The 23,359-nt window shown below is 41.7% G+C and overlaps 1 protein-coding gene across 2 annotated transcripts in view; it reads right to left on the bottom strand.

Annotated features, from left to right (window-relative positions):
- Positions 1-19,306, bottom strand: part of LOC140200380 (lysine-specific demethylase 3B-like) — a 132,685-nt gene extending 113,379 nt beyond the window's left edge. For both annotated transcript variants that reach the window (XM_072263634.1, XM_072263635.1), the window contains exon 1: positions 19,001-19,306. In XM_072263634.1, coding sequence (XP_072119735.1) covers positions 19,001-19,177 — 177 coding nt within the window. In that variant the 5' untranslated portion in view covers positions 19,178-19,306. The remainder of the gene's footprint in view (positions 1-19,000) is intronic.
- Between the last annotated feature and the right edge of the window lie 4,053 nt (positions 19,307-23,359).

Raw genomic sequence — 23,359 nt, 5'->3', positions numbered from 1 at the left:
AGGCACAGAGGAGCGTAGTCTCAGTCAGGGACAGAATCCTTACTGTGGAATTTGACGGAAACCCAGCGACCTCTGTCATCTGTTACTCCCCGCACAACTGCAGCGAGGAGGAGGTAGTGGAGGCCTTCTACAGTAAACTTCACGAAGCTGTCACTTCAATACCGGCACATAACTTCCTGGCTGTGCTCCGCGATTTTAATGCCCAGGTCGGACTGGAAGATGTTCCAAACTCATACCAAGACTTTACCAACAGAAATGGACAAGAAACGTCGACTGCACCTCTTCCTACAGATGCTGCCTGGCCTGCTGCATTCACCAGCAACTTTGATGTGTGTTGGTTGGACAATATCTAGTTGATTTCATCCAGGAACACAGTCTTATTGCCACCAACACACAAGGAGCGAGCTGGTAAACTGTGGACATATGAAAACAGAGCCTCCATCTACAGGAAACAGCTTGATTACATCCTCCTAAAAACAAAATGACGTAATTGTGTGATCAACACAGAAGCCTACAGCACCTTCAACTCGGTCAGTTCTGACCACAGAGTAGTGTCAATACAAGTGAGACTGAGCCTGCGGCAACCCAAAGCCACAGGTCCCAAGGAGAAAATAGAGTAGAAGGCTTTCTCCTCACAACCTATTCTTCAAGCTCAGAACACAGTGGAGGTGAGAAATCACTTCGGCCCACTGGAAAGGGGGGAGGAAGAGACTGCCACCGACCGCTGTCAACAGCTCACAGACGCACACACAGATGCAACAAAGAGTTTGCCTACTGTGAAGCCAATCAAGAAGAGTCGGATCTCGGAACATCCTGACACCGTCTCAGCAAGAAGTGTGGTCAATGCTTGCCATGCCGAACTTAGAAGGAGCAAAACAGAAGAGCTAAGAGACAAGTTCAAGACTGCAAAGAAGAATCTCTTTGCCATCTATGACCGACTGAAGGAAGAGGACACTCACAACAAGCTGGAGGAACTTAGCAGGTCGGGCAGCATCCGTGGAAAAGATCGGTCAACGTTTCGGGCCGGAACCCTTCTTCGGGATCTCGGCTGAAATGTCAACCATTTACTCTTTTCCATAGACGCTGCTTGACCTGCTGAGCTCCTCCAGCATTTTGTGTGCATTATCTGAACATTTTATAATATCTTAAGAGTCCAAAGTCAAGAATGGATGGACAGAAGTTTCCTCCAACTGAGTATCAAGAGCCAAAGTAATCATGTTTAGTTTGCACCACAAAATCATCTTCTAAACCAAAAAACCCATTCATCTCCCTGTCAACTTTCTCAAACCAGACTTTCGTCAGCTTTTTGTCATATTTAACCATGCAATAACCACTATTCCATGCTATCTCTACAAGGCCTGAAGAACAAAAGGTTGAGGAGGTTAGCGACAAATAAATTATGAGAGGAATAGATAGTATCTCTCCCCCCCCCCCCCCCCCCAGGCAAAGATGTCCAACATCAGAGGGCATGGGTTTCAGGTAAGTAGTTCAGACCATGTGCAAGACAGACCTTATTCACCCAGGGAGTGGTTGTAATCTGTAATGCACTGAGGTGGTGGTGCAGGAAGAAACTTCCACAATACTTTGGTAGTATATCTTCGTAGTATTTTATTGGCAAGGCAAGGTAGGTACCAAACAAGTGCTGACAAACAGGATTATTATAGATGGGTACTAGTTCATCAGCATGGTCATTTTTATTTTCAAAATTTTACAAAGTGCAGGAAATGATACAAATACAGTGGCTAACCCATCTCAAATAGAATGCAGTTGGTGCAAAATGAAGAATGGATAATGTTTTGCAGAACAGTTCCATTGCTCCAGTAGCATGACAATGAACTTCTCATTGCCAGGCCTTCTAGTCAATCATTTTACTCTGAACTCTTGATCCTTAGACTCCTAAGCTGTCCCAATGAAGGTCAATGCAGGTTCAAGGAACAGTACTTCATCCTCTATCTGGACCATCCAGTCATTACATCTATCTGAACTCAACGTGGAGTCCAACAATTTCAGGTAAATATTTTCCTGTTCATGTTGGCACAAGAACACCTTTCAGTTCTTCATTGGTACATTTTCACCTTCTGTTACCATGCATTATCACACCTTTGTCAGTTACTTTTTTCTTCTTTCCAAAATATCACAAAACTTAAAAATATTAGAAATACACAGATGCTGAGGCAACAAACAAAATAGAATTGAAAAATCTTACATTGATAACGTAACATGACCAAAATAGTTAACTTTAATCTTCCCTCTACAGATTCTGCTTCTTCATCATTTCCAGCATCTGTTTCTATTTTAGTCTTACAACAAATGCAAGTTTTTGTTTTTTTATTATCACGTATTTTCCCTTTTATTCTCATTTTTCCTCTGTATTTTGTAATCAGTTTTAATCTTTAACCTTTTCCACTCCTGAAGGTAACTCGTTGGTCAGAAACATAAGCTCTCATTATATATCCTTCCTGGATACTTTTCAGCAAATAGCTTTTTCTCCTGCCAAGGATATGAACAAAGAAGGTAACTAATGCCAGGAAAATCTATTAGCTAAAATCGTTACACATTTATAAATCTTATCTTTAATTCTAATCTTCTAGCAAAGCAGCATGTTGAAGACTCCAATCATGCGCTGTCAAGTGGATCAATGCCAATTAGCAGAAAATACAAAATAATAATGGTGTTGTTCAACTTAATTACTTTGTAGATATTTTTTAATTTCTACAAGTTAACCACAGTAGAATATTCTGAAATTAATGCACAAGTTCAGCCAACAAAAAATAAACTTTACTCAAGTTATTTTCTTCACAATTTGTACCAGCGAGGAGACAGACAACTATTGCTAAAGCAACACAAACAGCTTAAGGCAAAGTTTGAGGAAAATTCAGAGCAACCTACTAGCTCAAGTGAAGTCACTTTTTTATTGTCATTTCGACCATAACTGCTGGTACAGTACACAGTAAAAATGAGACGTTTTTCAGGACCATGGTGCTGCATGAAACAATACAAAAACTACACTAGACTTCAGACCTACAGGACTGCATAAAGTGCACAAAACAGTGCAGGCATTACAATAAATAATAAACAATAGGCACAGTAGAGGGCAGTAGGTTGGAGTCAGTCCAGGCTCTGGGTGTTGAGGAGTCTGATGGCTTGGGGGAAGAAACTGTTACATAGTCTGGTCATGACAGCCCAAATGTTTCGGTGCCTTTTGCCAGATGGCAGGAGGGAGAAGAGTTTGTATGAGGGGTGCATGGGGTCCTTCATAATGCTGCCTGCTTGCGGATGCAGCGTGTGGTGTAAATGTCTGTAGTGACAGGAAGAGCTAATTGCTCTGCCAAAAATAAATGCAACTAATATCTTACTTTTTCATTCCTCATAGAACCAAAGGGACTAGTTTCTCCCCTTCTAAAAATTTACAGGACCATTATAGGTAAAATTATAGCATTAGCAATTATTGAATCAAAACTCTATTTCAACTTCATTCAGTAATTCTATTTTCTTAAGCAATCATTTTCCACTCAGGAGCAGCATTTCCAGTGGTTGCAACTGACTGATGAAGGCAAACATAAGCTTTTCAATACAGTCATTAAAGCAATATATACAGTTTGTGTAAACGTCTTAGGCACCCTAGAGTTTTAAATAAATTTTGTTTTAGATTTTTTTGTCTGCTGTATTGGTGTGTCAGTAGAAAAGAGCAAATTTCAGATTTCCATTCATTTTTTGTATTTCATTAAAGAAAGTAACATATTAAGTAACAGACCTCACTTTTCAAATAAAAGTTTGATTACTTTGTAGATATATAGCATAGTGCATGATTACATAAAATTAACAAATAGGTCCTAATGGTCAATGACATAATGAGTTGAATTAACTAATCTGATTCACTGAAACAGAAATGAATGGAGAAGGAACCAAACTGGGCAAAGGACAACCAAACTAAAAGATGAGGGTGTGGCAGGTGTAACAGTTTAACCTTTAAATCATCAATTCTTAGAACAGGGGTCCCCAACCTTTTTTGCATTGCAGACTGGTTTAATATCGACAATATTCTTGCGGACTGGCCAACCAGGGGAGGGGGGGGGGGTAGGGTTGCCAACGGACAAGATAGCAGTCAAGGGTCTCGGCCTGAAATGTCGACTGTACCTCTTCCTAGAGATGCTGCCTGGCCTGCTGCGTTCACCAGCAACTTTGATGTGTGTAGCAGTCAAATGCGTTGTTTACCCAGAAAGACTACAATGGCCATGAAGCCTTGCACGGGCACCAGTGCGCATGCGCGTCGTGACCTGCCGATTCTCGCCCCGCCCGCCCAGCAAATCCTTTTTGGCGATTCTGTTTGTGGGGGTGGGTGTTATTTACTACTGGAATATAGGCGATAAGTGGGTAATACACTCAATTTTGTTTCTAAAAGGGTTTATCTAACGAATTTAATATTAAACACACAGCGCATATTTTCCTCACATGAATACAGTGATAAGTCAATTATCAGGGGAGCTTGAAGTGTTGAATGAACTTCCAGTAGAAGTGGTAGAGGCAGGTTTGATATGATCATTTAAAGAAAAATTGGATAGGTATATGGACAGGAAAGGAATGGAAGGTTATGGGCTGTGTGCGGGTCGGCGGGACTAGGTGAGAGTAGCATTCGGCACAGACTAGAAGGGCCGAGATGGCCTGGTTCCATGCTGTAATTGTTATAGGGTCACTTATAAGTCAATAGCATCATAACATTTTAAGTAACATTTGGATATTAAACACACAGCACATATTTCCCCCGTATGAATATATAAAATCATTGCAACACACCAATATCGTTGAATCAGTGGGAGCCCTGGGCTTGTTTCCCTGCAACAACACGGTCCTATCGAGGGGTGATGGGAGACAGGGATACTCGAAGGGGGTTCCTTATGTCCAGTCTATTCTGCAGTTTAGTTTTCGTTGCATTCATTGCAGAAAACTCCGCTTCGTAGAAAAATGTTGGAAATGAAAGCAACGTTTTCAGTGCTTTCGTGGCTATCTCAGGATATGCAGCCTTGACTTTGATCCAGAATGCCGACAGAGATGTTATGTCAAACATAATTTTCAGCCCGTCGTCATTTGCAAGCTCGAGGAGTTGATCTCCTTCCCACCCTGCCAGGGATGACGCGTGGGTCATGACCTCACATGCGTAATGGCTGATCAGTGACCGGGACAGGGAATGAGGAAAGGTGCGGCTGACTCATATCGCCAAATCATATCGTTTCCTCACGGCCCGGTAGCGCATGCTCTGCGGGCCGGTGGTTGGGGACCGCTGTCTTAGAACATGGCTAGAGTATGCATTATGACAAAGACATCAGCAAGATCTCTCTCAGGCAAAAATTTCATGGCAGACAGGAGTTTCAAGACTTACTGTCCAAGCTCTTCTGAAAAAGCATAAAGGAATGGGCAAGGTCGAGGACCAGAAACGTCGTGATCAATCACAGAAACTGAGTGCAGAAGACGAGAGATACATCAAACCGGCACCCTTGTAAGAAGTCTAACACTGCTGCCGGCTCTGAACTCACAGAAATCACAGGAACTCAAGTACACCCCTCTTCACTCCAGAGAAGTCTTGTCAGAAATGGTCATCATGGAAGAGATGCTGCCAAAAAGCTAAGAGACTCACCTACGCACAAAAACATAAGGACTGGAGTGCTGAACAACTGCAGCAAGTGCTCAAGATTGACGAGTCAAAATTCGAGATTTCTGGCTCAAATAGGAGGCTGTTTGTCCATTGAAGGTTATATGGTTGAGTGTCTGCAGCCAACAGTGAAGCATGCTGGAGGTTCCCTGCAGGTCAGGGGCTGCACTTTTGCAAAGTGAGTTGGTGATCTGCTCAGAATTAATGGAATCCTCAGTGCTGAGAAGTACAAGCAGATTCTCATCCAAGTTTTAAAAGCAGAGGGTGGTCACACCAAATATTGATTTGATTTTGTTTTTTTAAAACTGCTTGCTGCACTCTATAGTAAATTTGATTTTTAGAACCTTTCTTTCATTAATTTCGAAATCATTTTCACTTTACAGAATTTTTTAACATGTGCCCAAGACTTTTGTGCAGTACCGTATCTGTTTACCTTTCTCTTTTCCATTGTCAGCAGTCCGTTTCACTTAGTTGTACCGCTCATTGTCTGCAATACAGCCTTTGCTAAGTTCAGGAGACCAAGCACAATTTGGAAAACTGCTTTGTTACACACTTTCATTCCACAATCAAAAAAATTTACAAGTGACCCGATGGCAAGAAAGACAAGTGTTTCACCAATCTTACTTCTTAGCAAGTCCCTTGGGTTTGAGGATGACTTGCTACCATTCCTAATTTGTGGGTTCAAAGGTAACCAGTGAGATCAGAAAAGCAGAAGCCTAAAGGATAGGCAGATGGATAATTCTATAGAAAAAACATGCTTCTTCAATTATCTCTGCGGATTTGTATATGCCTCTAATGAAGAGACTCAGTGCTATCTTAAAGACTCCTTCACAATTTGGAACTATCACATGGCCAAAGATTCTGCAAAGTCAGAGTTATTGTTATCATTCTTCAGTGTTTTCGTATCCACCTATTAATCTTTTACTTTATTCTTTAGAGTGTAGGTGCTGTACTTTGAGCAGTTTTCCATTATGCTGTGCATAGAGCTTAGCAGGCATAAATCTTTACTGACATTGGCTCTATTGTGGATGCATTGGTTTGGCATACCACCACAAATGTATGACAGAAACATATTCCTACAGGCAGCTGAATTTAAAGGCAATGTAAAAAAAATCCTTCCAATTTGACAGAGTTTAGGTCCTTCGTGAGTTTGAAAAAGGCTACATAGTAGTTAAGGTTGTTCCCTGCTTTCAATTGAAGTTGCAGTGAAGATCACACCCACTAAGCTACGAGACCAAGGGTTCCCAACCTGGGGTCCATGAATCCCTTGCTTATTGGTATTGGTCCATGGCAAAAAAAAAAAATTGAGAACTTCTGCTCTACACAAATGGAACCAGAGCAAATGAGAGTGGCCCTATGTCCACTGAGAAAAGGAATGTGTGGACCTTGACGGTGGCTTTTCTTGATCAAGCAGCAAGGAAACCTCACTGTAGCTACTACAGTAAAATTTTGTTCTTAGTGCACTGTTACAATTCTGTGTTTCTGAGACCCACTGACATATCCTCTTCCCAGATCTTTTTTTAGATTATGAGAACACTCAGTACTCTTTTATTGTCATTTAGAAATGCATACATGCATTAAGAAATGGTAAGTTTCTCCACAGTGGTATCACAGAAAACAAGACAGACCAAAGACTAACACTGACAGAACCACATAATTATAACATATAGTTACAGCAGTGCAAAGCAATACCATATTTTGATAAAGAACAGACCATGGGCACAGTAAAAAAAAGTCTCAAAGTCCCGAGTCGATCGACTCCCGAGTCCCCAATAGCAGGCAGCAAAAGGGAGGAACTCCCTGCCGTAAACCTCAACTAGCCGATACCTTGGAAGCACTGTCAACTAGCCGATACCTTGGAAGCAACCGACCCTGAGTCCATCCATCCGAAAACTCCGAGCTTCCGAGCAACCTCTCTGATACAGCCTCCTAAGTGCCTTCGACCTCGCTCCAGCCGCTGAAACACGCAAAGCTGAGGATTTCGGGGCCTTCAGCTCTGGAGATTCCGGTCACCACACAGTAGCAGCGGTAGCAAAGCAGGCATTTCAGAAGTTTTCCAGATGTTCCGCTGTGCTCTCACGTCTGTCTCCATCAAATCAGGATTGTGCACGGTCCCCTACTTCACAGATAACACATATTTATCACTGAAGTGGCCGCGCGCCTTGTCGTTGCGCCGCCATCTTCTCCCCCCTCTTAAACAGCACATTGTGGATTTGTAACTGAAATGAAATTTCAGAACTGAAGCAAGGTAAGCATTTGTTCTCAAAAACTTGTTGTTTTTTTCTATTGACATATGACTTATGACTTTTTGTTCATGAGCAGTGGCAAGGCAGGACTGAATAGGCTGCTGTGTGATGGGAGTCAATGGTGCCCACGCAAGATAGTCTTCAGCATTCTGACCTGCAGGCTTTGGTTTTCTCTGTCTGTGATGCTCATAACCATTCTTAGTTCTAAGCAGAGTTGGGCCTGACAGCACTGAAATGGTTGCCAGTCTGCCGTTGACGTCCTCTGCTCTTACGACCTACCATTTTAAGGCTTTGAGTTTTCTACTGACCTTAGTCCTGAGATACCGATGGCAATGTTTTTTTTAAAGGCACAACGAAGATTGCAAACTAGCACACCTTGCACCTGAGATTAATTAGCTCCTGGACCCACTGACCAGTTCTCTTTGGGAGAGAGGCTAAGGGTGTCTTAACATATGATAGACTACAGGGCAGTCTGGCATTTCCATTATTAGGTACTCCTTAAGAAGATCTATCTGTGCACATTCCTCAAGAGCTCAGAAAAGTTTACAGATAAAAAATTCTCTTAACATTGGTGCTTTGGGGGCCAGATTGATAATACAGTGGATTAGATAGTAATAAGTCCAGCAGCCATTGGTCCCAATGCAGATGATACATATATTTGCAATCCCTCACTCTGACAATGATATACTGCACAGGTGACAGTGGCTGGATCAGGGATGTTGCCATTGGTGTTCATCTCTGACAAATGAACTGTTAGCAATGACAAGAAAATGCTCCATTTTATCCTCTATCACACAGGACTGCTTCTGAACCTGCCCTGGCTTTGAATATTGCACAGGAGGAGGCGTCTTGTCTGCCTTTTGAATGCAGACCATGTTTCCCCCTGAACAAAATAGGAGTTGACTGCCCAACAATAGTCCATCATTAAACATGCTCATGGCTGATCATCCACTTCAGTAACCCTCCTTCTTCCCATATTCTTTCATCCCTTCTGTATTAATAAATATATTTCCTTCCTGAATATATGAAATGATTTGACCTCCACTGCCTTCCGCAGGAGAAGGAAATGAAATCAACTCCATGAAGACAGCATTCTTCGACCAGCCGTTCTTTCTGTAAAGATGTATTTACTGCAGTCAAAGCAATCAAAGAGTGTATGAACATAAATGTGTGAAGGGAAAGTACAGTTATTTTCTTTTTGAAAAAATCCTCGATCATTTTCAAGGTGATCTCTATATTTAACAGGAAGCATGGAGATTGTTATGAGATAAAATTCTTTGTGATCCTCAGAACAACACTTTATAAAAGCAAATACTAATAATTTAAACATCAATTGCAACTGTGATAGAAGCACATTTCTCTGCTTCCTTATTTCCTTTCTCCCCTTCACCCAGCTTAGTATAAGAGAAATGCTTTTGGGCTGGCAGAAGCCAAAATAGATCTGAATTAAATTTCTATTCATTCTCCAGCAGAAATTCTACTATGATCCATCTTTATTGGGTACCATAAATAGTTAAAAATAAATTACCTTGAAATAATTCATGTAAAATGAGTTGGTAATTGATTACATGAAAATAATCTAGGGCACTTAAGACTACCAATAAATAAATTTGTATGCTAAAGCCAAAGGCCAGGTCAATTTAAAAATATAAAATCACTTGCACACACACGACACACAAAAAACTGAAAAGTAATAAAAATAAAGAATTGTAAATGCTGAATGCAAAAAGTACTATGATACTATGCAAAAGTGTGGTGGATAGAGAGTGGGGAATTTCAACAAGGTTTCATGTGACAGCTAAATTATCTATGGCATTGCCCAACTTTAAAGAGCAAATTGCGTTTGCTTTCAAAAGCAAGATGTCAACATTGTGGAAACACACTCCACAACCACATCCTGGCATGACACTGCAAATGTGTTCCAAAAGTTAATCTAAATTTTAAACCAGTGTGATATTGCTGCAGCAAAGGTAAATATTGACTAAAATGTTACAAAAAATATCAATCCACTATGGTTTTGTCAACAAAAATCATAGCTTTCCAATTACATTCTTTAAAAAAATTACACACATGCCCATTAATGAAATTTAGTATAACCTTCATTCATTTGAGATTCATGAAGTGATACATGGAGCATTTAGTCAAGCAAGGATCAAAAGTTTACAAAACGACCAGTCAGTATAAAAAGAACTGAAAATCGAATGGACATTTTAAATATAAATTTCAATGCATCTATTTCTGGAACTCATTACAATACAAACCTTAATGAAAAAAGACGGAATGTCTTGAAATTTTTAACAGGCGTTGCAATTTACTTCTTATAATGCTATGAACTATACTCATCTAGGCCAAACAATATACACACCTAAGCTAATCTCACTTGTCCATGTTTGGCCAATAGTCAAATAATTCCTATCCAATTGAAATGATTCACATAGAATTATGATTTATTCTGATTAAGATTAATTTATTTATCACATGTACATCAAAGCAAGATGAGCTGGGGGCAGACTACAAGTGTCGCCACATATTCTAACGCTAAACACAGCAACAGGAGCAAAAAAGGCCCTTTCCCACCCTCCCTCGTAACTACTCAGGAATACAACAGCACCTTTTTGTTACTTAGAGTGATATTTCAATCTTTCCACTGTTTATTCAAAAAAAGACACAATCATAAGCCATTTCATTTTGCAATAAGTGGCTTTCAAACATGTACATTCAAAATGGCACAAATAACTTTATGTATTATTTATAATAATGAAGGAACAGTCTTCTCCCCATATCAACTAAGTTATCTTCCAACTATTGTCCAGCACTTCTAATTTTCTCACACAACCAAATTCCACAGTTTTCCTTTACAAACTTAATAATCAATGTATTTCTTATAGAAAAACACTACTTTTAATCTCCTCTATGCCTGGATAACTGAAAGAGATATAATTAACCCCAAAAAACTGCAAAAAATACAAGGCTAATGATCTAATCAACCTATTGTTTAATGCTGCTTGCATTGAAGAAAATTTCCATCTTCACAAATTTTATGTAACAAATTATCAATTTGTACATAATTTGTATTTAAATTAGTAACTAGATTTCGGTTAATTGGGACACAGCCGGCCAGTACATTTTGACCAAGTTTAAAGGCTGCTCCAATTAGCCAAAGTTTAATGGAAATAGTTAAATAGGTATAAAAATACAAACTCAGAAACAAAGTATGTATTTAAATAATATACAGAGCAGATTAGACACTACCAATGCCATTACAGTACTAAAAACCTGCATTAGCTCCGAATAGTTATTGATGGAGGAATTCATCCAGTATACGCTGTCACGTATGGGGTGTCCAGGTAGGGGTGGCACCTCTGTGAAGGGACTTGTCGTGTCCATTCTGGAGCAACTCATTCACCTTTGGTCCCCACCAGACACTGAGCTCTCAACTGTGGCTCCAAGTACTGTTTGCATAAGATAGTGGCAACACGCCAGTACACCACTTTGACAGGCGGGCTAAACCAGTTGAGGGTAGTCAGAGGGCCTGATACCCTGGTGAAATAGGAACGTGCCTGTCCTAGCTTGTGAAGTCAGCTCCAGCAGACTGGGTAGATGAGACCAACAGTGAGAACCAACAGCCAAGATGATGACTCTGCAATACTTCATGGAGAACTAGGGGCATGATAGAGGACAGAAATTATGCTTATCCGCTGCAACCAAGGAAGGCCTTTGTTTGAGATGACTACTCGTCTAACTGGACCTGGACTTCTGAGGTTGAGAGAGATGAAGTCCCAGTGCAACGGCCTTTTCACTTTAAAAACTCTCTCGCACAGGTTTCACTGTCATCATCGGATATGACAGACAAACAGCAGGCTGCCATGTTTTATTTTAAAAGTATTACTCATCATTTTGTAGGGCCTAAAGGCCACACAAGTTCATGTGACTGATGCTTGTTAGAAACTGTTCAGCAACAGTCCCCTGCCCCAATTAAGCAACACAGTATCCCAAATAAATGAAGGAAATCCTGGCTATTTTCTTGATTAGCTTTTGTTTTTTAAGAGTTGTTCCAAATAGTGGCTGCCCCTATTAACTGATGGACCAATTAACCAGAATCAACTACAGGTCGACCTTCACTAATCGGACTACCTGTAATCCGGTTCCTTCAATAATCCGCACTGATTTCAAATTTTCCAGGCCACCGTACCAATCTGCTGCGCATTGTTTTGGTTGTGCTAGATCTGTTCACTTGTTGGCGCACTCTTGTAAGCATAGATAGGCGATTCCTACTTGTTTTCCTGCATTTATTAATATAATTTGCATGAGGCGCGGGGGAGCTGGCGCACGCTGGGTCGGTCCGCCTTCTCGCCTGCCTGCCGGCAGTTGCGTACTACCCTCCAGCGTCGCCCAGCCAGCGCTCCATTCTCTTCTGCCTACGACTTCAGATCAGACCCACTGAATTCAAGCATATTACTAAGCGGAGGAAAAGAAACTAACGAGGATTCCCTCAGTAACTCTGAGTGCAATGTAGTCTTTGGGGTAACTACAAGTCTGTGTCTTTGCTATCGCTTAGCTCATGCTTGAGTGCTGGTAGTGGGTGGGCTTTATTTTTTGCCGGTGGGGGGGGGGGATTGTTGCTCGCTGCCGCTTACGTGCAGGAGGGAGGAGAGCTGGGGGGCTTTGGGGTTCTAACATTTAACTGTCGTTCATTCTTTGGGGCAATCTTCTGTTTTCATAGATGGTTGCGAAGAAAAGGCATTTCAGGATGTATATTGTATACATTTCTCTGACATTAAATGAACCTTTGAATCCTTAGATATTTTAAAGGTATGATGAGGCGGTTAGCTATTGCTTAATATGATCCTTCTGTAATTTGGCACTTTCACTTATCCGGCACTCTTCAGGTCCCAATGGTGCCAGATTATAGAAGGTCGACCTGTATTTCTTTTTAAAGTGTCTATACCAGTGGTCCCCAACCACCAGGCCGCGGACCGGTACCGGGCCGTGAGGAAACGATATGAGTCAGCTGCACCTTTTCCTCATTCCCTGTCACGCACTGTTGAACTTGAATATAGGGCTGCCAACTGTCCCGTATTTGCCGAGACATCCTGTATATTGGGCTAGATTGGTTTGTCCCACATTTCCCCCGCTAATGTTGAACGTTCTATGAAACCTTTCGTGCCGAAATGGCGTGAAGCACAGAAGCAATTACCATTAATTTATATGGGAAAAATTTTTGAGCGTTCCCAGACCCAAAAAACAACCTAACAAATCATACCAAATAACACATAAAACCTAAAATAAATAACACTAACATATAGTAAAAGCAGGAATGATATGATAAAATACACAGCATATTAAATGTAGGAATAATGTATGTACAGTATAGTCGGGAAGATTAAGGCAAAAACCGATTTGCGCGGAAAGAAATCGGCACGTACACGCACACATATGCCCGCTCAAGGCTTCATGGTCCTGGTAGTCTTTCGTGGGGTAAAGTGACCCAGGATTTTGACTGCTACTTTTGTCCCTTATTTGGGAGTGAGAAAGTTGGCAACCCTAACTGTAAAAGACATGTTTCAGGTGAGTTTAACCCTACTTGAACCACACCACGGCCCCCCCCCCGCCCCCCCCCCCCCCCCCCCCAGTCAGCAAGAATATTGTCAATATTAAAGCGGTCCGCGGTGCAAAAAAGGTTGGGGACCCCTGGATCTCCAACATTGTTGTACTGTTTGGCAGGGTAACTGACTGATGTAAATTTCCCCAATGACCTTATAATGAAGACGTTGAGCCAATGTGTCAAAAGCTTTCTTCACAACCCTATCTACCTGGGACAACACTTTCAAAGAATTATGGATCTGTATTCCCACATCCCTATTCTACCGCACTCCTCAGCGCCCTTCTACTCACCATGTAAGGCCTACTGAGGTGGGTCCTCCCAAAGTACAACACCTCACACTTGTCTGTAATAAAATCCATCTGCCATTTTCAGCCCACTTTTCCAACTGGTCCAGATCCCACAGCACAAATTTGCTGATCCAGTTAACTACATTCTCATCCAGATTGGTGATATAGATGACAAATAACAACAGACACTGCACCAATCCTTGCAGCACACCACTAGTCACAGACCTCCAATCAGAGAAGCAAACATCTACAACCACTCTCTGGCTTCGCCCATGAAGCCAAAGTCCAATCCAATTTACCACCTCATCTTGAATGTCAAGTGACTGAATCTCCCTGACCACCTCCCATGCGGGGCCTTGTCCTAAAGCCTTGCTAAAGTCCATGTAAATAACATCTACTACTTTGCCTTTATCAACTTTATTGGTAACTTCATTGAAAAACTCTACAAGATTGGTTAGACTTGACTAACCACGTAGAAAGCCATGGTGACTTTATCACTAATCATTCCCTGTCTAACCAAATACTTATATATCTGGTCCCTTAGAATACCTTCCAATAACTTTCCCACTACTGATGTCAGGCTCACCAGTCTATAATTTCCTGGTTTATTCTTGGACCCTTTTGTAAACAATGGAGCACTAGCTATCCTTTATTGCTATAGCGAACTTATATTGGCGAGATCCAACATAGATTGGGAGACCGCTTCGCTGAGCACCTCCACTCTGTCTGCCAGAAAAAGCAGGATCCTCCAGTGGCCACCCATTTTAATTCCACATCCCATTCCAACATGTCAATCCACTGGCTCCTCTACTGTCGCAATGAGGCCACACTCAGGTTAGAGAAGCAACACCTTATGTTCCACCTAGGTAACCTCCAACCTGACGGCACAAGCATCAATTTCTCGAACTTCCCCCCACCCCCCTTCACCATTCCCTTTTCCCTCTCTCATCCTCTCATCATCTCCCTCTGGTGCTCTTCCCCCTTTTCTTTCTTCCATGGCCTTCTCTCCTCTCCTTTCAGATTCTCCCTTCCGCAGCCCTGTATTTCTTTCATCAATCAACTTCCCAGCTCTTTACTTCACTCCTCTCACCCCCTTGATTTTACCTGTCACTCTGTGTTTCTTCCCCCCCCCCCCCACCTTCTTACTCTGACTCCTCATCTTTTTTCTCCAGTCCTGATGAAGGGTCTCGGCCCAAAACATCAACTGTACTCTTTTCCATAGATGTTGCCTGGCCGTTTCACAGCAAACTGAGGGCTTCTTTTGGCCCTCCTGATTTCCTCAAGTGTTCTCTTGCATCTTATGTTCACATACCTTATTTGCATCTCCAACGTTAACGATCATCTGGGAGACAGTTGTCTACTGTTCAGAGGTGAGATCATGGTCCAGGCCAAGATACAATTAACTGCTTGAAAATTTATTGTCATCACACTGACTGAGAAGACCGCTGAACAAGGGTGGTTTATAGTAAGTGGTAAGTTACAAGTGACCAAAAACATGAATTCTACTTCTCCCTTCACAAATGCTTCATAACTTGGTAAGTAAATCTGCATGCTTTTATTTCAAAGTTTCAGTATTTTGCAGTTTTCTGCTTTTTATTCACTACCTTAATATAGGTTCAGTAACTAGACCTAGTTTATAAAATGCATGTTTTCTGTGGCAAACCCGAGTTACTTTGGCTTTGCTTTTTTTGAAAGTGTATGCCAATCAAGTGTACGGTGAAGTGAACAAAGCTCAAAGTAAATTTATTATCAAAGTACATAAATGTCATCATATACAATCCTGAGTTTCATTTTCTTGTGGGCATACTCAACGAATTCAATAACTACATTGAGTCAAAGAAAGACCACACCAAAAGGGTGGACAACCAGTGTAGTATGCCAATACAAAAAGAAAAAGAAATAAAAGAATAAATATCAAGAACATGAGATGAAGATCCCTTGAAAGTGAGTCCATAGGTTGTGGGAACAGTTCAGAGAGGGGGCAAGAGAAGTTACCCTCAATAATCAAGAGCCTGATGCTTGAGGAACAATAACTTTCTGAACCTGGTCTTGCAAGTCCTGAGACTCCTGCACCTTCTTCCAGATGGTAGCAGCGAGAAGAGAGCATGACCTATGTGGTGGGGTTCCCTGATTATGGACGTTGCTTTCATGTAGATGTGCTCAATGGTGGGGAGGGCTTCACCTGTGATGGACTGGGCCATATCCATTACTTTTTGTAGGATTTTCTGTTCAAGAGCAATGGTGTTTCTACATCACGCTGTGATGCAGCCAATCAATATACTCTCCACTACGCATCTATAGAAGTTTGTCAAAGTTTCAGATGTCATGCTAAATCTTCACAAACTTCTAAGGAAGTAGAGGTACTGCCTTACTTTCTTCTTAACTGCAAATATGAACTGGACAAAAGACAGGTCCTCTGAAATTATAACACCAAGGAATTTAAAGTTGCTGGTTCTCTCCACCTCTGATCTCCCAATATGGACTGGCTCATTTGACCTCTGATTTCCTCCTCCTGCAGTCAATAATCAGCTCCTCGGTCTTGCTGACCTAGTAAGAGGTTGTTGTTATGGCATCACTCAGCCAGATTTTCAATCTCCCTCCTACATGGTGATTTGGCTGACAACAGTGGTGTCATTAGCAAACTTAAATATGGCATTGGAGCTGTGCTTAGCCTCATACTCATAAGTGTAAAGCAAGTAAAGCAGGGGTGTAAGCACAGTCTTGTGCTGCACCTGTGCTGATGGAAATTGTAATAGAGATGCTGTTGCGAATCAAACTGATTGAAATGATACAGGAAGGATCAAAGCTCTCATGGTTAACATCAGCAATTTAAATTAATTGGTGGTATTAATAAATCTATCCAAGTGTACTTGAAAGTAACAATAAATTCAGTAAATGTAATTCAGGCTATTACCATTAAATCTGCCAGATTAGCAATAAAAGTAAAGCCTAAATACAAAATTCAAAAAACAATGCAAATGAATAATCAATTCAAAGTACTTATGCCATCAAATACTGAACTTTTTTTTCTTATTTCTTATTGCCTTTCATGTCAGATCAACAACTATTCAATACTTAACTCCGTTTGCAAATTTAAAGATCAAGTTATTTTTTTCCTTTAGAAAACCAGACCTGTAACTTCAGGACAAGGATTGGCCCAAAAGGGCTGGAACGGTTGGTCTGAAGTGCAAAGGAGGATCGGACATCAGGCACAGCTGGAAAAGGCACTACTTTCCCTCCCTCCAAGAAGGGATTGTGCAATGGCAACTCTGTCACTAGTTTCATTAATCATGATACAAATATATCTCAAGTGAAATGCAGCAAGATAAATGTACATAAACCAAATTCTCACACAGAAACAACTTGATCGTTGTGTGTTATTAAATTGAGTCACAAATTCTTGCACCCAATTCAGTGTGTTTAAAAGGAAAAAAATAACAACTTATTTTCTCTCTGAAATAAGTACAACATACTCCATATTAGTTTCTGTAATTCACAATTTGTGCAATAATATACCTAAAAAGCCATGGCAGTGTAGTTTCACCCACACTGAGAAATCTAATTACACACGTGCTGTATACACAAGTGATGTGGTCATTTTTGGCAGGCAGGGATCACTATGAGAATTCAACTTGTGCAGAAACAATCATAAACACCTGTTCTACTATGGCTGCAGCGAGAGATTGATTCCTTCTACCCAAAACACTTTAATCACAAAACATACAATGGTTTGAAATAAAATAGAATCATATTAAATCACTACTTCAACATCATTGAAAAAAAACTTGCAACCGCACTAATAAACAAAACAGATAACATCAAGAGAACATTCTAAGAGTGATTTGTGATCATAAAGTGGCAAAATTTTGAAGCTGAATAAGTCCAAACAGATCTTGATTGGCCTGGTGTATTTCTAGTAATTTTCACTGTTGCTTCAAATTTCAAAGATTCAAAGCACGTATATTATCAAAGAAGGTATAAATTATACACTTTCAAATCTGTCTGCTCGCAGGCAGTCACAAAGCAAGAAACCCAAAAAACCTAATTTTAAAAAGACCAAAAATTGCATATGTAAATACACACTGATAACTGTGGGTGGATAAATACAGATTAACCACGATTGAACTGTATTCTAAATCAGACTGCTCAGGTTCTATTTAGGATTAAATGACATTTCAAACCAAATGGATTGCACACTTAAACTTGAATATATGTGTCATCAACACCACATCCCAACATACACACCACGTTTCGTAGGAATCTTTTGAAGTTTCCATGACCATACACGGTTTACACATACGCTATGGCAAATAATCACAGTAAAGTTTCTCAAATAGTGCAAGTTTTGATTTGTTTTACAGATCTTCTGAGCATAAATTTTCAATAAATGCAAATCAAACAGCCTTAAATCACTACGTCAATAAGTTAAAAACTTCAGTGAAATTCAGCCAAGTTCTTAGTTTCCGTACTTTGGTGCCGTCAAGATGAAGTAAAAAGAACCCATCTCACCAAAGTAGACGAAAACATTCGCCTTCGAATCACTCATTGATACCACTTTTTAAAAATCCAGTATGCATTTCCACCAAATTGGAGGAGCAAATTATTTGCAAGAATTTGAAAGTAGATACTTGATGCAATATGCAAGAAGACGCACACGAAGGCATTACGGCAGATAACTGATGTCCCTTCGCCTGGACGGCTGTGGACACATTTGCAGGGCCCCTTTGTTGTTTGTTAGTGTGAGTGTGTGTACACACACAAGGGGGAGGGGGGCGCATCGCCAGTGTGCAGCGTGTTCTCCTGCCTCTCCCAACCCCCACCCCTTAAAACTACTTTAAACCCGAGACATTAAGGAAGAGGGAAGCTCTTTGGGTGGGCTGAATAGGTCACCACTGAGCGCAATATATCTGAAATACACAGCGTCCCTTCAGTGCAAAAGTCCACTACACAAGTTACTTTCAACAATGGGGGGGGGGAGAGAAGAGATACCTTTCTTCCCATCAATTTTTGTATGGCGCCAGCTTCGCCGCGTTGCTTCATCTCTCCCTAAACTATTCCCCTTTAGATCCATTGAATCAGATCCTACTCTCCCCACACCCATTGATGACCTCCTCCACCAACTAATGCCCGGAATCTCTGCTCTGTACCCCGGTCCCAATACCCCTACGCAGAACCCGCTGCAGCCCGGCAGGCCAATCCAGGCGCCGTCACTCACCGTCAGTGAGGGCCCTGAGAGGACGGCCCGGATGAGGCCAGCATGCCAGTCGCGATCCCGGAGAGAGAGGGGTTGTTGTTGGCTGGGCCCAGACCCGGGCCGAGCACCACCAGTGGCCGAATCCCCGAAGAGGCACAGCAACCGCTTCCCGGTCAGCTCGGTTCCCACCGTCGCCATGGAGAGGAAGAGGGCTGGAGGAAGGGGAGATGGATTTATTCCTTTTCCAGTAAGCACGGTTTACTCTCTGAAACGGAATCACAACGATTCCGCCATTACACTTTCTGCACCGCCACTGCAGCCGGATCGACGAACCCTGTCAGAACAGCGCCCCACCAGGCCGGAGGACTGGCATTGCACCTTCGCCGCGACCTCGTGATGACAGCGTCCCCTAAAGGACCGGAATACCACTAGCTCGGCTGCTCCGCAAACATCAGGGCGCCGTTCTGCGATCGGTGTTTGGTACCTGCAGAGCTTGCGACCGTGTCACCGACGAAAGGAAAGAAAAAATATTACATCATTATATGCCTTTTAGAGGCACTGAAAGCTCGATCCGAATTAGGACATTAAAGCCAGTTTGAACAACATCAGTTAAATTAAGATCAGAAAATGCTGGAAACACTCAGAAGGTTGGGCAGCATCTGTGGAAAGGATAACAGGATCGCAAATTGGAAAACTGTGCTGTTTCTCTTTCCACAGATGCTGTCTAACCTGCTGAAGTTTCCATCATTTTCAGTTTTGTTTCATATTTTGATTTCATTTTTTGAAGAACACTGGAACACAGTCTTGCTCAGAGGAAATAAATATGTTTCAGCTGCAAACTGAATGAGAAATTAGAAAAGTGCAAGAAGCGATAATATTGATAATATAGCAGGTAAACAGTATATTTGAATGCATAAATGTGGTGGTACAGTCAGCTTTAAACAATAACGAAAAAAATGAATTTTATGTTTAAAAAAAACAGATGTCCTGCATAAAAACTGAAGACGACGCTGAACTGGGCAGAATAGTGAGACCCTCTGGTGCAGCTAAGATCTGGCCTTGAGATGCCAAAATTTTTGTTTTAAAAGATTAGCCAAATATTAGAATCTGGTGTCCAAAAAAAACCACTTCTGTGTGTCTGTAGCCGTTTCTTTAAATATGGAATTTTAGATATTCAGTTCAGCAAATAGATTGGCAGTTTGATATATTGACTATTGCAATTATCTTATTTCATGCTCAGACCCCAAACATCTTCCTAGCAGATGGTCCTTTCATATTTCAAATGATCCATACGGATCTGAAGATGCTGTCCCTAGGAACCAGGCCTTCCAAGAACTTCAGAAACCCTCGCCAGTTTGACTGTCTCTTGCCCGGAGGCCAGTGCTGATGAGCTCCTTGTGAAGTCTAACAGGGTAACAGGACTTTAACAAGGTACCAGGTTTTGGGCTGGAAAATATTCCTGCTGAGGCAGCACCGTTTGGCACGTCCAGTGAAGACCATTAACAGCCATGGGAAGAAACAACCTCGGACCAAAAGGTAATTTGCATTTGAGTTAATTAAAATGCATTTTAATTGTCTTGAAGCATGCCAGAGTTTGTTTTGTAAATACAAATAACATTATTAGAAGGAACTCAGAGGGCCAGGCAACATTTCTCTTTCAAGAAAGAGATGGATAGAGCTCTTAAAGATAGCAGAATCAAAAGTTATGGGGATAAGGCAGGAACTGGATACTGATTGTGGATGATCAGCCATGATCACAGTGAATGGCGGTGCTGGCTTGAAGGGCCGAATGGCCTATTCCTGCACCTGTTGTCTATTGTCTATTATCTATTATCCGTGGAGGAAAATGAACAGTCGGTGTTTCGAGTTGTCACCTGCCTCTTCGTCCATTGAGCCTGCTCCACCGTTCAATTATTAGACCACGGCAGGCTTGAATGTCATCTCAGCTCCACATACTCCAGACCATGATATTTATAAAGCATTTATCACGTGGCCAAGTGGTTAAGGCGTTCGTCTAGTGATCTGAAGGTTGCTAGTTCGAGCCTTGGCTGAGGCAGCATGTGTGTCCTTGAGCAAGGCACTTAACCACACATTGCTCTGCGACGACACCGGTGTCAAGCTGTGTGGGTCCTAATGCCCTTCCCTTGGACAACCTCTGTGGCACGGAGAGGGGAGACTTGCAGCATGGGCAACTGCTGGTCTTCCATACAACCTTGCCCAGGCCTGCGCCCTGGAAGCCTTCCAAGGCGCAAATCCATGGTCTCACGAGACTAACAGATGCCTATATCTAGATGTGGCGGGGTGTTTTTAAAAAAAAAGTAATGGGTGTGGGTGGACAGAGGCATGAAATGCCACCAGTGGGCAAAAATTCCAATACCTTTTTGTAAATATGTTGGTGGCTAGAAGGTCACTATGGAAGGAGCAAAGCCCATGAGGGACCAAATCACTGCATAAGGTTGTGGTTGACTGTGAGAAATGAATACTTCTTGCTTTTGTTTAATGTGGAGACATTGTACTTGGAGAATACAGGAAGAGGGACAAAAATTTCCAGAACAAATAACCATTGGAAAATTGGAGGCATAAGGTAACTTAGTGGGCTCAAAGTCCGCAGGTTCTTATGAGATGTATCCGAGGCAAAGGAGGAGTTCGCTGGGCCTCTGACAGAACTTTTCTGATCTTCTCTAGCCACAGGTGAGGTGCCAGAGTTTGGATGAAAGCATTCAAAAAGTACGAAATGGATAAGACATGTAATCACAGGCTGTCTGCTCTAACAACAGTGGAGAAAAATGCTGAGGGACAAAAAAAAGAGATTGATCAGAGATAGACTGCCATTTCAGTAACAGGAGATCCTATGTGACTAATTTGAATTTTTTAAAGGTGATGACTTAGTTTGTCAAGAACGGCAGTGCACGGATATGCTCTATATGGACTCCTTTACCTTCCCTGACAACCTTTGATAGTGTCCGCACATGGGGTAAAGGTAAAGGTAAAGATCCAAAGGTAAAGGCCCGTGGCTCATAGGAGGCTTGGCAAACTGGGTCTGAAAGTAGTTTGATGAAAGGAGGCAGAAAACAACGGCTGACGATTGTTTTAGCAAATGGAAACCCGTGATCAATGGTGCACAACAAAGTTTGGTGCTGGGACCCTCAATGAAACCAAATACTTCAATGATATGAATCTGAGCGCAGAATCAGGATGATGAATACATTTGTAGATGACTAGAACACTGAATAAGGAGGGAAGGTTGGCTACAGAATTATATGATGCAAATGGTGAGGTAGGGAGAGAAAATGCATATGCAATTCAATCCTGAATAATGTGAGGTGAGAACTAATAATGCTGCCATTCACACAATGAACAATTGGAACCCTACAAGTTCTCAGGACTGGAGAGATCTTGGTGCACATGTCCAAATGCACCTGAAGATGGCAGCATAGATAGATGGAGTTTAATAAGACATTTGGGATATTTGCCTTCAGAAGCTGAGGTACTGTAATAGATTATGCAGTACAAGTACAGAGATAAATAATATTGTGCTTATTTCTGGTCAGCACATTATGGGAGGAATGTCTTTGCATTGGAGGGGTGCTGAGGAAACTCACCAGAGTGTTGCTTGGGATGAAGCATTTCAGCTCTGAGCAGAGATTGAGTAGAGTTAGGTTGATGACATTGGAGCAGAAAAGGCTGAGGAGGTGACCTGATTGAGATATTAAAAAGTATGAGGGGTATGAAGTAAACTTAAGAAAATTTACCCCTTAGCAAAGGGTCTATAACCTGAGGAAGAGGTTTATGCCAGAGGGAAGGAGATTTAGGTGGGTTACACAGATTGATTAAAAATTGGTAATGACTGCTTCAAAGCAGGTATTCTTACAACAGTGAAGAAGAATGGCGATGAGTTCTGGGGGATGAGATCAATATAAATCATACCTGATGGCCAACATAGGTACAGTAGCTGATATAAGAGGAAAGGGAGGTTACTTGCAAAGATAAGGGGGCCACAGCTGGATTTTTTGAGAAGAAAGTGATAAAGCAGATTGGAAAAGCATCAGCAAACTCTCACTACTAGGGACAAATATTCACCTTGGCTACTCCAACTGTGGTTCTAAAACCTGTGATCTCTTCTGCCAAGAGGGACAAAGACAGTAGGTGCATTCTGGTGCCACCCCATGTCATGCATCTCCTATCAGAATGCCATGGAGATATGTCATAGTCCCTTCATCACTCAGTCTAAATTATGGAACTCCCTCTCAACACAGTGGAAATACATTTACCAGAAAGATTACAGCACCGGTAAAAGTGGCTCACTACCCCCTCTCAAAGGCAAGTAGGCCTGCACACCTTTTCAATGATTCTGAAATGCTAAAATACTGAGCAAATCTG

The sequence above is a fragment of the Mobula birostris genome, chromosome 7 (assembly GCF_030028105.1).
Source record: "Mobula birostris isolate sMobBir1 chromosome 7, sMobBir1.hap1, whole genome shotgun sequence".
NCBI classification, from domain to species: domain Eukaryota; kingdom Metazoa; phylum Chordata; class Chondrichthyes; order Myliobatiformes; family Myliobatidae; genus Mobula; species Mobula birostris.
The sequence above is the reverse complement of the archived record's forward strand: the minus strand, read 5'-3'. Positions and strand labels throughout refer to the sequence as shown.